Below are 15929 nucleotides of genomic sequence, written 5' to 3'. Positions count from 1 at the left end.
GTTTTGAATCAAGTGAAAAATTCAGCTGGCAATAGACAGAACATATAATTGTATAACTAAGAATGTGTTTCATAATCTCAAACAAAATTAAATTAAACTAAACATAGTAGGTCTAAGTGATTTGCACAAGATATGTAGAATAGTACATAATAACAATGTGAATTTTTTCCATTTTAATGCAACATGCTCAGTATATCTGCCATGTGCTTAAAAACATATCCATAGAATAACAACAATCTGTCCATTTGAATTTTTTATTCTTAAAAAAAGACCGTCCGATTATGATATTATTATGTGATTATGATCCAGAGTCAGGAATACCCCATTAGATGGGGTGCCAGTCCCTTGGAAGGCACATAAAAACACATTTACAGTATATTCAGAGATGCCAATTATCCAGGACATCATGTTGTTGAACTATGCGAAGAAACATCAAAATCCACATAGAGTAGAATGTACCCAGGCAGGAATTGAACCCATGATTTACTACTCTAGTGTAGCTTTAGTGTTTGTCCACAGTTTAGAGTTGGTTGTCATTTACAAGTTACCTACATTTTTTTTCAGAAAACTTATTTTTAAGTCATAATGATATTTCCATCCATAATATTGGCATATTTAGTCACTGACTTTATATAATGTTTAATTATAATAAGGCATTCCAGTATCTGTCTTTCACTTTTCTGGCGATTTTCAGGTCTGTGCATCACTTTATGCTTAACAAAATGTCTTTAGCATGCTAACATCTCACAACAGCACACCCCAAACCATACGACACTGATTAATTAGTGCTTGCATTCATCACGGCTGCACAGTGAATGTAAAAGACTCAGTCAAGCATTGAAGATTAGGCAGCAACTAAACAAAACCTTGCACACCCAGGCCAAGCTTTAAGCAGTCCACGTTTTAGATTAATAGAACCATTCCTGCCTTTGAACAATTTATCACTGACATTTCAATCTATGTGTTTTTTTCAGCAAATCCAAAAGGAACAATAACAGTGACATATGTTTTGTGGTTATATTAATGGTTTAGAAACTGCAGTTTATCCTTGCCAAAACAGAACAGAATTCTACCAGATAAAGAAAATGCTTGTGCTTGTTGCCTCAGTCCTGCTCATTTGAATGTTCAGTCTTACTTGAATTTGGAATAAATGGTATTCTCACTCCTTATCCTTCAATTGACTGTCAATAGTCCACACTTTTGCTTTTTGTGTGACATCTCAGAGATGGATAATTGAATATTTGTATATCAGCTGAAGACAATGTATCATTGGAGAAAATGGAACAAAATGTTTTACTTTTTGATTTTATGTTGTGTTTCTACATGATGTCAGGTGATTGTTTGTCTTGAGAAGGCTGAGGAACTTTGGCGGAAGCAAACAAATCTTAGAGTAGGCCTACAAAAGTCTGGTGGAAAGTGTGCTCTCTTTCGACATCTCCACTTGATATAAGAATCTTGGTATAAGATTCCTTTATCAAGATTCCTATAATTCTTTAGAGCTAAACTCTCAAGAATTATAAATATAGGCAGAAACAGCACCAGCTGAACCATGTGTTTGCTAAGAGTGTTTGCAGGAAAGCATAATTAATAGTAAATGATTCCTCACACATACTATTCTCCTAATTCCTTTAAAGTCTATTTGATGTTTTATGTATTCTTCATTTGACTCAGTGAAGGCAAGGAAAAATTATTCTGTATAATCTGAGTAGAGTCTGATTCTGAATATATTTTATTTTTACTAGCTGATTGGTAATGAGCCATTGACAGTGTCAGATTTGCTTGTTTTTTATATAGAACTTTCGTATGTGAATTTCCTTTCACATAAATTTTCTTTTTTTGTTGTTGTATCAAAATTTTACAATGTTTATTTCTCTGCTGTAAATGTTTTAAAAAACAAGAAAAATCTATTATTTAACTGGGTAAATTGATGTTATTGCTGAGTCACTGCCTGTGTACTCTGAAGAAAACACGTTAACAGGAGCTTCAAGTGGACTTCGCAGTGAGCCTGTCATGAGTTATTTTGTTTCACCACTCACAAGTTTGTTAGTATTGTTTTGTTTTTGTGCAAGGAAGATTTTTCATCCCACCCAAATTTCCCTGATTAAAGCATTTGGAATACAATTTTTCACTTCTAGGCAGTACCCAGTCAAGTGTGAAAAACAGTGTAATTTAACCTGGATACTACATATCTTCTATCTATCTCCTTAATTAATTCTTACCTAGCACATATGAAGTCATCCATGCTCCTTTCCCAAAGATTCCTTGGATTGCTCGGAAGACCAATATAGCAGTGTAGTTTGGGGAAAAGATTGTTCCTACACCAGAAAGAGCTAGTCCAAAAATAGAGAAAAGGAAACACACCTTTCGACCAAACCTGAAAGATAAAGTAATTGCAAAAAGTTTATTTAATCATAATAATTCTTGTATGTATGAAAGTCTTTAATATCTGTCTATTTCGGAGTAGCTGTGTAAGTATACATTAATACTTTAAATTACATAATACTACGTCACATTTAATTTTTCACAAAAGCTATTAATTTAGATGAAGTAATTTGTCATTTATACCCATTTTAACCTGTTTCCATAATTATTTCTAATGTTCTATGTGTCTATATCATTTATTTGCTGTTTTTCACAGATGAGGATGATTGGTTTTTATCAACTCAAAGATGACTGATCAGGCTAATGCAAGACCTGGACATTTTCTGGTACTGTAGGCTGGGCAGGGGTACTGTAGGCTGGGCAGGGGTTGTTTTGGGAGTACAATGCTGTGCAAAGGTATTCAGATCCTTTCCGTGTTGTCCCATTTTGTGAATTTACCAAGTGACTTAATCTATATCTTATTGACAACATTAGCATTCAAACTGAAGACTTCTAAATTAAAATATGTTACAGTAAATTACAGCAAAAACTAATGAGACAAAACTGAAATATGCTGATTACTCAATATGTAGTGGAAGCACCTTTGGCTGCACTTTCAGTCATAAGTCTCTATTAACTTTACACATGTGCAATTGTTCCCCATTCCTCCAGATTTGCTCAAGACCTCAATCTCAAATTATATGGGAAGTGAGTTTCTCACAAATTCTCAATAGGTTGTTAGGACTTTGACTGGGTTACTTAATCTGTTGCTTGTCAGGATAAACTCCAGCTCCCTTGCAACCCTCTATTGGATAAAGTGATTAAGAAATGGATGTATGGATTTGCCTGTAAATTTCTCTATCAATTTATCCTCATTACTAACAAGCCTTCCATTCCCTGCTAAGGAAATGTATTTTTATAACATGATGCTGCCTACACCGCGCTTCACTGTAGAGGTGGTGTTAACTTGACATATACTATGTTTGGCCTGCACTGAATGTAATGCAATGAGTCTCATTTAACCACAACCCTTTTTGACACATTTTTACAGCATCAATCAAGTGCTTTACTGCACGCTCCATAGAGGATATGAGATGTTTCTTTCACTCTGCCATAGAGGAAAGCTTGGTAGAGAGATAGGAATATTGTTGACTAATGCATATTTTCTCTTATTTCAACTATCAAATTATGTACCTCTTTAAAAGCTGCTGTTTGCCTCTCAGTGGTGTCCCTCACCAATGTCCTCCTTTCCCAACTGTTTAGTGGAGAGGAATCTAATCTAATGTCTGGGCGGTACGATGCACCTTCTGTTTTTGTTGATTGAGTGGTGCTTACTGGGATACTCGACGGCTAAAATGTTTTTTGTATACTTCCCCTGGCCTGTGCTTTTTAATGACTTTATCCCTTAGTAGCTGAATTCTTGATTGAAATTCATTCCCTGATCAAGATAGCCCAGGAAGGCTGTGTTTTTTTAATGAAATCATGAGAACCACTATAATGTCACACAGAAGGCTTTTAACTTATTGTGTAGTTTGCTATCTTGTGTTTGCCCCAGCAAGGTGTTTAATTATGTAAGAAATAGATACTTTATTGATCCCGTGAGGAAAATTGCAGTGCAACAGCAGCTTAACACAGACAAGACATCCACAGTGTAACAAATGATACAACAATAATAATAATAATAATAATAATAATAATAATAATAATAATAATAATAATAATAATAATAATAATAATAATAATAATAATACAATACATAACTTATTATGATAGTGCAAGCCAAGGCTTTGGTCAGGGTCATATTTGAGAGTGAAAATTGGACACACCTGGCTTAATTGCCTAATTAGTATCCTCTATAACAGGAAAATGTAAAATTTGTTTTTGTAATGGTGAGTTTATTTGGGAGTGTTAATTTGGACTGCACCCGTTCAATCCCTCCTGTTATTTTCCCAAAGATTGAAGATTGGGACAATAGGAAAGGAAGACAAGCTGGAGTGATTGTGTAAGGCATGGACTGGTCTTGAGATTGCACAAGCTGTACATCACAGGATCCCGAAGGGGTTCCACAAACCAATAGCAGTGACAAACCAGAGAAACATGTGTTCTTGAACTGGTGATGTAATGTCTCTGGGTTTCATGATATGGTCTGGGGTTTGGCATTCATCACAGAATACTTATGCAATCATGACATTTAATTGTTCACCTCTTTTTGTTTTTAGCTTTGAATCTGTGGAGAAGGATGTTTGGATTAAAAAATAATAATTATAACTTCAAAGCATCATGCCTGCAAACTTTAAAGCAACAAAATGTAAAAACTGTGCAAGGTGCTTTATCTGGTTGTGTACTGAATCTTCCAGTCATTGTAAATCTTCTAAGGTTAATCCTTATTATGACACATTTCTGTCTAAAAGTGCTAGGTTCATTCCCAAATATTATTCCTCTGCCTATTTCAGTTAAGAACCATGATCTACATGTAGGTGATGATGTGAGTGATATGACTAACACAATGAAGTGTTAGCAGATGTTCATAGCTTCTGTTCTTGTTTGGAAGATAACATAAATGCTGATGTGACAGTGTGTCTTTCCTACTTGATATGTAAAATCTTCTACAAACAACCTTGGTAATGAGATTTCAGTCTCCTGTATGTTGATGATGTTTTAACCACCAAGGCTGGAATGATGACTGTATGGTAGACTGTCAGTTTGATGTCAATTTGATGTTGCTATCCTCAAATACCCAAGTTTCTCACAGAATCAAGGCTGCAGTTACAGATTTCAGGTGAGAGGGCATGTGCATCTTCTGAATGTTACATATAAGTGCTATTTTCTCATATACCTTTTAATATATAAAGTGATCAATCTCTGTTAAGGCATATACTGCACCATCATCAGAGTATTAGAGTTCAATGGGTTGTTGTAAGTTTTGGCGTGTGTACTTGGTACAGTATGTCAGCTTCATTAGAGATTCCTATGGAATATGGTGCTCAGAAATATTAATAATAGAGCTGAAGTTGATAAACCCTGTGTCTTATCAAATGATATTCTGGACTTACAAAGGACTCTGTAATGGATTACAGATTCCATAAAGCAGACAAAGAATGCTGATGAATTTTGGAGGACATCCACACTCCAGGAGGATTATTCAGTGTGCCTCACATTTCAAAGCCTTTAAAGCCTTTGACAAGTCAAAAACTGGTCATTAGAAACATCTGTGTTGCTCATTCTTATAATTTTTTTAATTGATGAGATCAATTTGAAGGTTTCATTCTGATGCAGTCTTCATTTGCTATTGTCTAGCTTTTGAGAAATTCTGGGAAGCACATCTTTCTTTTCCTGTTCTGCTATTGAGAACTTAGTTCCCAGTGGCCTTTTGATGGGAGATGTTGGAATCCTAATAAGCTTTCACGATTAACTGAAGTTTCTCCAGGCCTGAAGAGGTCCTTTTCAAGTTCAAGTTCAAGTTCAAGTACCTTTATTGCCATTTGCACGAATAGTGCATTGGAAATCTTACATGGTTTCTCCCAGTCAGAAAACATAAAAACAAAAGGGTAAACACAGACTATGCGCAGGACACTATATACACAAACTGTAAAAAGACTATACACAACCTGTACACATCATTATGCAAAAAAATGCACATAAAAAGAATGGCTCCTAAGTTACACATGATAAAAGACATTGGCCTACGGAGCTGAGGTAGATATGGGCCTACTATATGTAATGCTGGTGTGCATGTCTTTGGCAATCAGGCGCACTGTTCTTGGGAAGAAACTGTTCATAAACTTGTTCCTTCATGTCTTAATGCTCTCTGGCCTGCAACACCGAAGGTTATGTTTAGTGTCTCACCAGGTAAACAGACTTCGGCTTGAGTGGAGTGCATCTGTGAGGATAGGGTGAGCCTTGCTCCTGCAGGAGGATGTATCGAGATTCTCCAACGAAGGAAGTTCTGTTCCAAAAATGTGTTCAGCTGTTCTAATCACTCTGTTCAATCTGGAGGATGCATTTGTCCTTCTGGGTAGCACCGCCGAACCACACTGTACTATCTCTAGCCAAAATGCTCTCAATGGCACCATGGTAGAAACTAACCAGTGCTTTTTTGTGGAAGCCGTTTCTCTTTAGGCACCTCAGAAAAGTAAAGATGCTGCTGAGCTTTACCTTCACACTTTACCTTGTTAACATTGACTGTACATTCTTTACTCAATGCTCAGGTTTCATGCTATAGATCAGGGGTGGACTTACAGCATGGGTGTTCATATACACTAGATGAGGTGTGGAAGATTGTCTTTTGAAAAAATTGATTTGAAGTAACCCATTAATTTTACCATTGTCCATACTCATGCAAAGGAAATAATGAGAAAAAGATTACATAAAACAAGTTTGCAAAGTTTTAAAGGTCTACGTTGATTGTAAAGTTTGTAAAATGTTATTTTTCAACTGCCAGCTTTAGCTATGAGTCTTATTTAATGAATTGCATGCTGAATTCCAGCTAGTAATTTCCCCTCGGCTATCAGTAAGGACAGTTCAACACATTTGGCTTGTGATTTTATTAATTTGGCAAAGACAAGGCAATTGCAAATGATGGCTCTTTTTGTATGCTAAGCAGTCATTCAACCTATTTTTATGTATTTTGTGGAGAAATAAACTAAAACCATCATTCTTGTTTAATTATTAACTGTTTAATAATTGCATAAGCATGAGTAGAAAAGTATCCTATGCTTACCTGTCTGCCCCATATCCAATGACTATAGCTCCTAACAGATAACCCATATTCAGGAAAGCTTGGTTGAGGTCTGCCTTCCATGCATCTTCACAAACAAGTTCATACTGCAGAGAAGAAACAAAGATTGTAAATAATATATGAAAAAAGTGTAAATCGCAATCTAGAGTACTACCTGTATATGCTAGTAACAGCAGTTAATTAGGAAATAATGTGACAGTTGTCAAATCAAAAAGTGAGAGCATCATGATTCTCTTACTAAAAAGACATTTTTACATATAATTTTTATGTTCGGTATGAAATTATATATTAAGTTATATATTATGTTGCAACAAAAAATATTTTAATTTTAAAATATTAATGTGTGGTAGCTATACTCATGTTAAATATTTATATTTAATATCTAGAATAAAGTAGTAACGTTTTTTTTGCTAATTATTGTCATGTTAGCCCATATTTACAGTACAAAATTACCTGGTCTTTGACTTCTGCAACATTAGATTGACAGCATTTCCTTTTGCATTTTAAGTCTGTCAGAAGTACTGTTCTTCAACATTACTAGAACTATGGCAAGCACACTTTTTATTGTGAAAGTTTTGGGTTTTTTTCTTTTTCCAAAACAAAATAGAATAAAACAGAAAAAAAAACTAACATCTCCATGCCACAACATACCCACCTTCCACTAGCCATCCCCACAGTGTTACTCTCTTACAAGCTTTTAACTGAAGACCCAACAAACAGCAGCAAAGAGCAACATTGTACTCCCTGCAAATAAAGCTTTGTCTACTGTACAGAATGCCAGCAATACAAAACTCAACATTCCCCCACCAGCATCCCGGCTCCCAGCAACTTTCAATCTGCATTCAAACAACCAGGCAGATTGTGTTTGCCACTGTGAGAGGCACAAATGTCTGTAATTCTCCAGCGACAGAACATAAAAGTGGGGGGCTGGTCCCGTCTTAGAAACAGAGTGGTGTTATGGACCTGATGCTCTGGTATTTGGTTCTGGGATATACTGTATTTATATAACTGTTTTCCTCTGGACCTATAATTGTCACACCCCACACTCTCCCTTGCAAACACCATTACATTCCCAAACCCAGTGTTTCACGATCTTATTCCTAACTAAACCCATCACATTCTCATGGGCACCTGATTCCACAAATTGTCACTCCTGGACCAATTATCCAACCATGTCCCTTTCCCTTCAGTATTTAAAGTTCCCTCATGCACCAACCCATGCTCACTATTGAGAACCCTCCCGTGGTATTCTCTTGTGCGCGTTTCAACCTTTTTGACCGATCTCCCAGTTCCTAATCTTTGCTCCTGCCTTTTTCTACCATGCTCTTTGGATTTTGTTTTTAGGATTGTCTTTCTCGGATTGTACTGGTTACCAGACTCTTTGCTTCTCCAATCAACCATGCCCCTGGATTACATGGTTTGGATATTGTCCCTGTGCTACTCTACATTCTACAGGATTCACGGCTACACATAAGGTTCCCCCCGTTCTACCAATCGGTTCCCTGATAATAATACCACGACATTGATATACAGCTTGATGGTGACTACTCTTTGAAATGAAAAGAAATGTTAGTTTATCTATGTAACAGAAGAGTAGCCATTAAGCTTCTCAGGCCAGGACTATTCTTTCAAGGGTTCAAAAATGAAAGAGTAAGAGGAAAAATCATGCTAGCCCAATATTTTTACAGTGCAGGAGCATTACACCCCTTCCTGGTCTGCTGGTAGCATACATACAGGCATCAGTCCCTCACATTGCCTCACAAGCAATATCACATCTCTTTTTGATTCTCCTCCAAAACAGTTACATCCTTTATAAACAGCACCACCATAAACAGCAACGACTTCTTTAACTTCACCACCCTGCTGAAAATCAGCAGCCTATTTCTGCTCTTTTTTCCACATCTGTTCTTTTGAAGGCAACCTTCTGTATTTATATCACCATACCAGCCAGCTGCCACAACCACAGCCATTCTGCTCTGCTAGAAACTGTCAGCTTGTCAGCATCACCAGCTTGTTGCTGTCACGCCCCACACTCTCCCTCGCAAACGACGTTACATTCCCGGAACCTCTGCTTCCCAATCTCATCCCTGATTGAACCCAGCACATTCTCACATGCATCAGATTCCTCAAATTCTCACTCCCTAACCAATCATCCAATCACACCCCTTTCCTTTCAGTATTTAAACCCCCTTCGCACACCTTCCCATGCTCACTATTGAGAAGCCTATCTTAGTATTCTCCAGTGCGTGTTTCCTAACCTTTTGACTGATCTCCTGTTATGAATCTTCTGCTTCCGCCTCCTGACCTCGCCTTCTGGATTTTGCCTTTGAATTGTTTTGACTATCTCTCGTTACCGGACCCTTTGCCTCCCTTATCGACCCTGCCTTTGGATTTTGTCTTTTGGATTGTCCCTTTGCTACTCTGTGTCCTGTGGGATTCCGGTCACGCATAAGGATCCTCCTATTCCACGTATTGGTTCCTTGACAGTTGCAGTTCCTAAAGCTTCACCAGCTCCACTGTGACTTCTATGGCTTTACCAGTCCATCTTATGTTGGCAGCTCATCTCTGCCATGACTTCTACTGCCACCCTAGTCCTTGGGCAAACGATCATTGCATCAGCCCGCTTCAGTTATGCTTCACCAGCCTCAAGTGGTTTCTACAGCCATTCTGGTCTGCTACAAATTGGTATCACGTCACCTGCATGCAACCATTTCTCTAATGGAACCCTGCACTGGTCCCAGTCCTCAATGGAGTGCAGTGTTCAACTGGTCCAGGATGCACCTTCTGAGGTCTGCTCTGACAGCTCTCTCTTGGCCTGGTCTCTGGAGTAGATCCTCCTGAAGAGCACAAGCCTTGATGTGCCCAGCTGCTGACATGCTTCCCTTAGATGACAAGCTTCCTGTCTTGTCTGGCTCCAGATGTAGGCTCTCCAGTTTCAACACTAGCCTACTGCAGCTTCCACAGCTTAACTGGTCTACCAGTTGGCAGTTGATTTCTGCTGCAACTTTCACAGCTACTCTGGTCTGCTGCAAGCTGGTAGCCAGTGGCAGTTACAGCTTTTACCAGTCGACAGACACACCTATAGTTATTAATGCAACTTTGGTCCACTTACAAGTACGCAACTGGTTACTACACTGTTCAGCCCAATCCAGGGTGTACCTCCTGCAGTCTGCAGGAGGAGCCCACTGACAAAACACTCTTTGCCTGGTCTCTGGAGTAGACCCCCCTGAGAGGACCCTCCCTGATCAGTATGGCTCCTTGCATGCTCCCAGTTGACCACCCCAACAAACAAAATTCTGCTTGCCCAGCTCCAGGTATGGACCCTACACCTTGATTCAGCAGTCAATCTCTGCAGCAACTGCTATGGCACTACTAGCCCACTATCAATGTCTGGTGTGACTAATATGGTAATGCTGGTCTATTGTTAGACGGAAGTTAGATTCTGTGACTGTTACCATCACTACCAGTTCTCTGCCAGTCTCTGTTGTGGCTTCAACTACCACTTATTACTACAGTACATTCACTCCTGTCTCCAGAGGGCTCCTCTACCTTCAGGAATCATCAGAAGCCTCCAAATCCCTAGCGCTTGGATTTCAACCTGATTACCACTGCAGCTGTAACTTGTGCACAGCCACATCATGACATTCCATTTTGTGAAATTACAAAATTGTGACAGGCAGTCACAGACAGACAGGCGTTTGCTGAAGAGGATCCAACTCAGGTCATTGTGCTCCCAAATACATGACAGCTGAGTTACTCTTTACTTAATGCATAGCATCTCCTCAGTAGTTGTGTCAGGTAGCCTGTGAGGGTGAGTACAGCTCACCAGGGAGCTCAGAGGGAGAGCTCTAGAGAGCATGAGAATTTCTAAAGCAGCCAAAGTCCAAGCCACTGACTATGGAGTAGCTGGTTAAAAAGTGAAGGACTCACTGAATGAGTGATCAGATCATGAGCTAAAACTGTCACGCATTCCACATGTTCTCACATGCCCACACGCACCCGCTTAGACAGACGCTCACGCCACACCTTATCTTCTTATCGCGTTTCACTCCCATCACTACTTTAACCCTCCTCTTTTCCCTTACCATCGCTCACTATTTCAGATTCTCCCTGGAGCTCCCTAGTGCACGTACTCTTTCTTCCTTCCTGACTCTCGCTAGTTACTGACCACGTTTCTGCCTTAGCATTTTTGGATTGGTTGCTTCACTGTATTGTCTCTACCTGGTCTCAACTATAACCTGCCCTTTGGATTTTGGATATTAGGACTTGTGTTTCTTTTTTGGTAGCCTTCTATTTGGACTTCCTACTAATAAGCCAATTTGAGCCCTGCACAGGGTCCTTAGTTTCTGCATTTCATAATTGCTAACAAAATCTTCCGCTAAGAAATCACCAGTGAAGCTTCTTAGCAGCTGAGGCATATTTTTCTTTTGTTAATTTAGTTCACACTGTGAACCCATTTTTATCTTGGAACTTCCAAGCTGTTTTATGTCTACAAAATAAAAGGCAATCTTGTACTTTGACTGCAACACTTCCCAACTTCCCAACCAGTTCAGTGTGCTCAGCCTGTAACATCTGTATACACATTTTTTTAAATTAATATTTTACTTAAAACTTAAATGCACAAACTTAAAACCCCTAAAGATAAAATAAATTACAGAAATTACAGTAAATGTCAACAAAAGCCAAAGAGAAAAATCTGACACCAGTTTTCAACTTTTTCAAGTTTTTGAATGCGCAGGGATTTTCAATAGGATTCAAATAAGGACTTAAACTGGGCCACTAAAGAACACTCACTTTAATATCCTAAGCCACTCCAGTATAGCTTTTGCTTTGTGCTATGGGTGATTGTCGTGCTACAAGGTAAATTTGTGTGCCAGTTTTAGGTCTGATACAGATTTTGATTGGTGCACTACAGTACGTTGAGTTTGTCAGATGTAACGCTTTGTATTTAGACCAAAATGTTCCAATTTTGTCTTATCTGACCACAAACTATTTCTATTATAGATAACTATAACTCTACAAGCTTTTTTGTTGCAAATCCCATTTAAGATTTTTTGTTTTGTTTTTCAGTTAAATACAAACCCCTTTGTGGAGTGCTATGGATATTGTTGGCATTTTCATGGACATTTTCTCCCATCTCAGCCACTGAACTCTATAACTCTGTAACTGTCAACCTAGTGGTAGTGTCCTGAACCAGTCTCCTTCTTGCCTTGACTCATAAAGTTGAATGAACAGCCAGATACACAGAACGCAGTGGCTCAGTGTTTTCCACTTTCCTAAATGTACTGTATTTCTTTACCATGCTTAAATAATAAGAGTTTTAAAATTTAAAATTGAATAAACTTCTCCTGGTCTATAATCTACTAACAAAGGGTTACTGTTGGAAAGCAATCATGATTTTTCTTTCATATTCATTAACATATTTATATGAAATATTTTTTTTTTATTTTGTGTTTGAATGGGTGGAAAATGTTGTGTATATAACAAATGTTAATTGTTACTTCAGAGTACAATTACTGCAAGCTTTAAATCAACAAAATATGAAAACGTAAAACTGCAAGGGCCTGAATTTCAAGTAAAGGGTATTCTCCTTTCAATTGGGATGTGAATGGCTGGATAATTTCTATATAAAGTGGATTCTTAATGAACCAAGTATTGTTTATAACATTGTACTGTATAAGTATTGTTTAAAAACATCTGGCAATTAGTTTTTTACAAGTGACAGTTGTAATGTGAAACAAACATTTAATTAAAGACTAGAACATTTTTATTTATCATTGCAGCTCAGCATATTGTGTTTCCTTTAGTCCTCATACATTTTGTATATTCTATAAAGTGGTTGCAAAAAAGAGCTACATCAGTGTACGAAATTAAAAGAAACAAGTAATGGTTAAGTTTTTGGTGAATTACATTTTTAAATTGAAAATCCTACATCTGAAAGGCTCCGAGGCTGGCCACTCCAAAGTGCTTTTTTTCATACTGTACTGTACTTCACGTGACTTGTCAATGCTGAATTAACCTCTACTTGTTACACTATACTCTATACTGTTAAGTACTTTGTTTTTCTCCAGACTTTTGAGATTATGGACAATAAGGAATAACTTTATTTTCCTTCCAAATACTGTATTAATGACAACTGTCATCAGTAAATGTTTGTACACTTTCATCTGTGCACTGATTATGTTCTGAGAGAAGGGTGTTTTCCCTCTTCTTTTCTGTTCATGTGCTTCTGATCCCCTCTTGAGTTTCAGGCAGCCTAGAGCTAAATGCATCACTGACGCTTCTTACATTTGATAAATGATCCACATTACAAACCTCACCTGGCTAAACTTTCAGATCTATTAATTTGCTATTCATTTGTTAATATTGAGATACAACACAGTAGGGTAAAAGTAACAAACAAATTGCTAATGAGACATTCTAAAAATGAAACAAATGTGATATAGATGCTCTGTGTAAAAAGAATAACACAGCTATCCTTTTTTTCTATTTGGGTGCATATTAAAGTGGCCTGTTATTGTTACTCAGATATTAAGATCTAGAACCTTTTTAAAAAGATAACAGCATATGGTAGGAGTTTAGAACTGAAGTTTGTCCATCCGTCCATTCATTTTCTTACCGTTTCATCCACTTCATAGTCACAGGGGAGCCAGAGGCATCACAGTGCACTCTCAGACACAGACACACAAACACAGATAGGACAGCCAGGCAAACACTGGGAGAAAATATAAACTCCATGTAAACAACATCACAGCTCTGGAATTGAACCCAGGGCCCTAATGCTGTGTAACCACTGCACCACCATTCCACCTGTGTAGTATTTAATAATTTATTCAATTAAATATAGCATCAGAATAAGTATTCATCTGTTCTTTGAAAAAATAAAAAGTATGTTTTTTCTTCAGGCTCTCTGAATGCATACAGTACAATCCTAATTAAATATTAACATTGAATAAACATTAAATATTAGTGTGATAAGCTTTGGTGGCAGTGAAGATATAGACCATCAGTTATCAAGGGTTCTACTAATATGTAGTTTTCCTAAACTCCTAAAATTTCACTTGTCAGTGACTCAGACATAAATCTAGTATTACTGGGATGCAATAACGGAAGAATTTTTACTACCAGGAAAACAGAAAATCTAACCTATATTTTTGGGAATTTTAACCAAAACCCTTTTTACTACTTAAGTACTGTTCTGAAAATATTATTATTATTAGTCCATTTTCTAACTGATTTTCCAAAAGAGTTGTGGGGGAGCCAGAGGCAAACAACAGGCACAAGAAAGGGCACACCCTGGATATGATGGCAGTCCATTGCAAGGCAGACAGACAGAACAGACACAGACACAATTACACCTAGGCTCAATTTTACTGGAAGCCAATTTACCTACCAGTATTTTTGTGTACTGTGGGAGGAAGATAGAGCACAAAGAGAAAACCCATGCACACTTGGTGAGTACAGACCAACTCCTCATAGATAGTACTGAAGTCCGGAACTGAACTCAAGGCCCCAGGACTCTGAGGCAGTAATGCTAACCACAATACCACTATGCTCCTACTGTTAATAGATATGGCCTTCTGTTAACATTAAAACTATGTAATTAGTTTGCAAAAGAGACTTATTTAAAAAAGATCTGTCACTGGCAAGAACTAAGAAATTGTTACTTAATTACTGAACTTATGGTACTATATTGGCATTGCTTTATCTTTGCAAAGTAATGTTCTCTGGTGCCCAATGCTGTACAGTATTAAGTGATTTAGTCATCACTTTAACTAGTACAAAAACAAGAGCAAGTATTCCTGAAACTAATTGTTAAATATGAGCTTGCATGCAAATCATAGCAGTCCTTTTTATTTCCGGTGTACAAGAAAGCAAACAGAGGGAACTTTGGATATCCCCATGTGTATCAAACAAAATGAAAAAGTAAAAAATGACACAAATCTTTTATCTGTATCACCTACCTAGACATGTAGCACATGAATTATTCAATAGAATGGTATCAACATAAAATAGCTAAATAAAAGTGCAATGTAATTTTTATAAAACACAAAGAAGAGTATAATTTGTGGAGTCTGTACCTCACTGACGATAGTAGAGCGAGATCCGTCAAACTCCCAGCCTTCATTGCATGCAGTGAGGGGAATTTTCTGTGAGGAGTTAGCAATGATGAATCCTACAGGGCTGCTGCAGGTGAGATCAGTGCTGTTCCAGTCCACATCGAACCTCTCACACTGGCTGAAGGACCCCTTGTCACTTCGTGGGATTGTGTAGTTCTTCAGTTCCTCCTTGGACCAACCACACTTTTCCTTGAGCCCCTCCACTTTGGGGTTTCGACACCAGTGCTCCGGAGTGTTCCCTAGGAAAACAATCCCAACAAAACTAAAAGCAAACAGAATCCCCGGAATGCATCCTAGAAGGAAAACCCTTTTCTGATATGGCCCAAGCTCTCCTATGTCCACTAACAGCTCATCAAAGGTTGGCATTGTGTCCAGACAGCAGCAGTAAAAGCCTTTTCTAATAGTGAAAAAAGACAGTGAAAGCTTTCCAAGTTGTTTATGTCCTTTCAGCCAGACTGTGAATCACAGAGTTTCACACGCTCATGCAGTGGAAGCTCACAGAGTATTATAAGAGCACAACAGGCAAGGCTAGCGTCACATTAGTGCAAAGTTCCCAACCTACATTCTGGCACAGCTACAGAAAAACTATTTCTACAAAAAGTAGGTTGTCACAGTTAAAAGCCGAGCAAATAAACTGACACCAAAGCTGAAGTATTGCTTTTAACCCTTCTAATATAATGTTTTTCTTCTTGTTTTCTTTTGAAGGTATA

General features: G+C 37.9%; 1 protein-coding gene across 2 annotated transcripts in view; it reads right to left on the bottom strand.

The window, feature by feature from the left end:
- The window catches only part of LOC102691058 (solute carrier family 22 member 3-like), a 47076-nt gene extending 31147 nt beyond the window's left edge, over positions 1 to 15929 (bottom strand). The window contains exons 1-3 of one of the 2 annotated variants that reach the window (XM_015345982.2): positions 15181 to 15929; positions 7082 to 7185; positions 2220 to 2374 (exon numbers count right to left, since the gene is read on the bottom strand). In XM_015345982.2, coding sequence (XP_015201468.2) covers positions 2220 to 2374; positions 7082 to 7185; positions 15181 to 15585 — 664 coding nt within the window. In that variant the 5' untranslated portion in view covers positions 15586 to 15929. The remainder of the gene's footprint in view (positions 1 to 2219; positions 2375 to 7081; positions 7186 to 15180) is intronic. The other variant, XM_006625725.3, reaches the window with a different exon arrangement.

Source organism: Lepisosteus oculatus, chromosome 2 (assembly GCF_040954835.1).
Source record: "Lepisosteus oculatus isolate fLepOcu1 chromosome 2, fLepOcu1.hap2, whole genome shotgun sequence".
In the NCBI taxonomy this organism is placed as follows: domain Eukaryota; kingdom Metazoa; phylum Chordata; class Actinopteri; order Semionotiformes; family Lepisosteidae; genus Lepisosteus; species Lepisosteus oculatus.
Note: the sequence above shows the minus strand (reverse complement) of the source record. Positions and strands in the feature narration are given on the sequence as shown.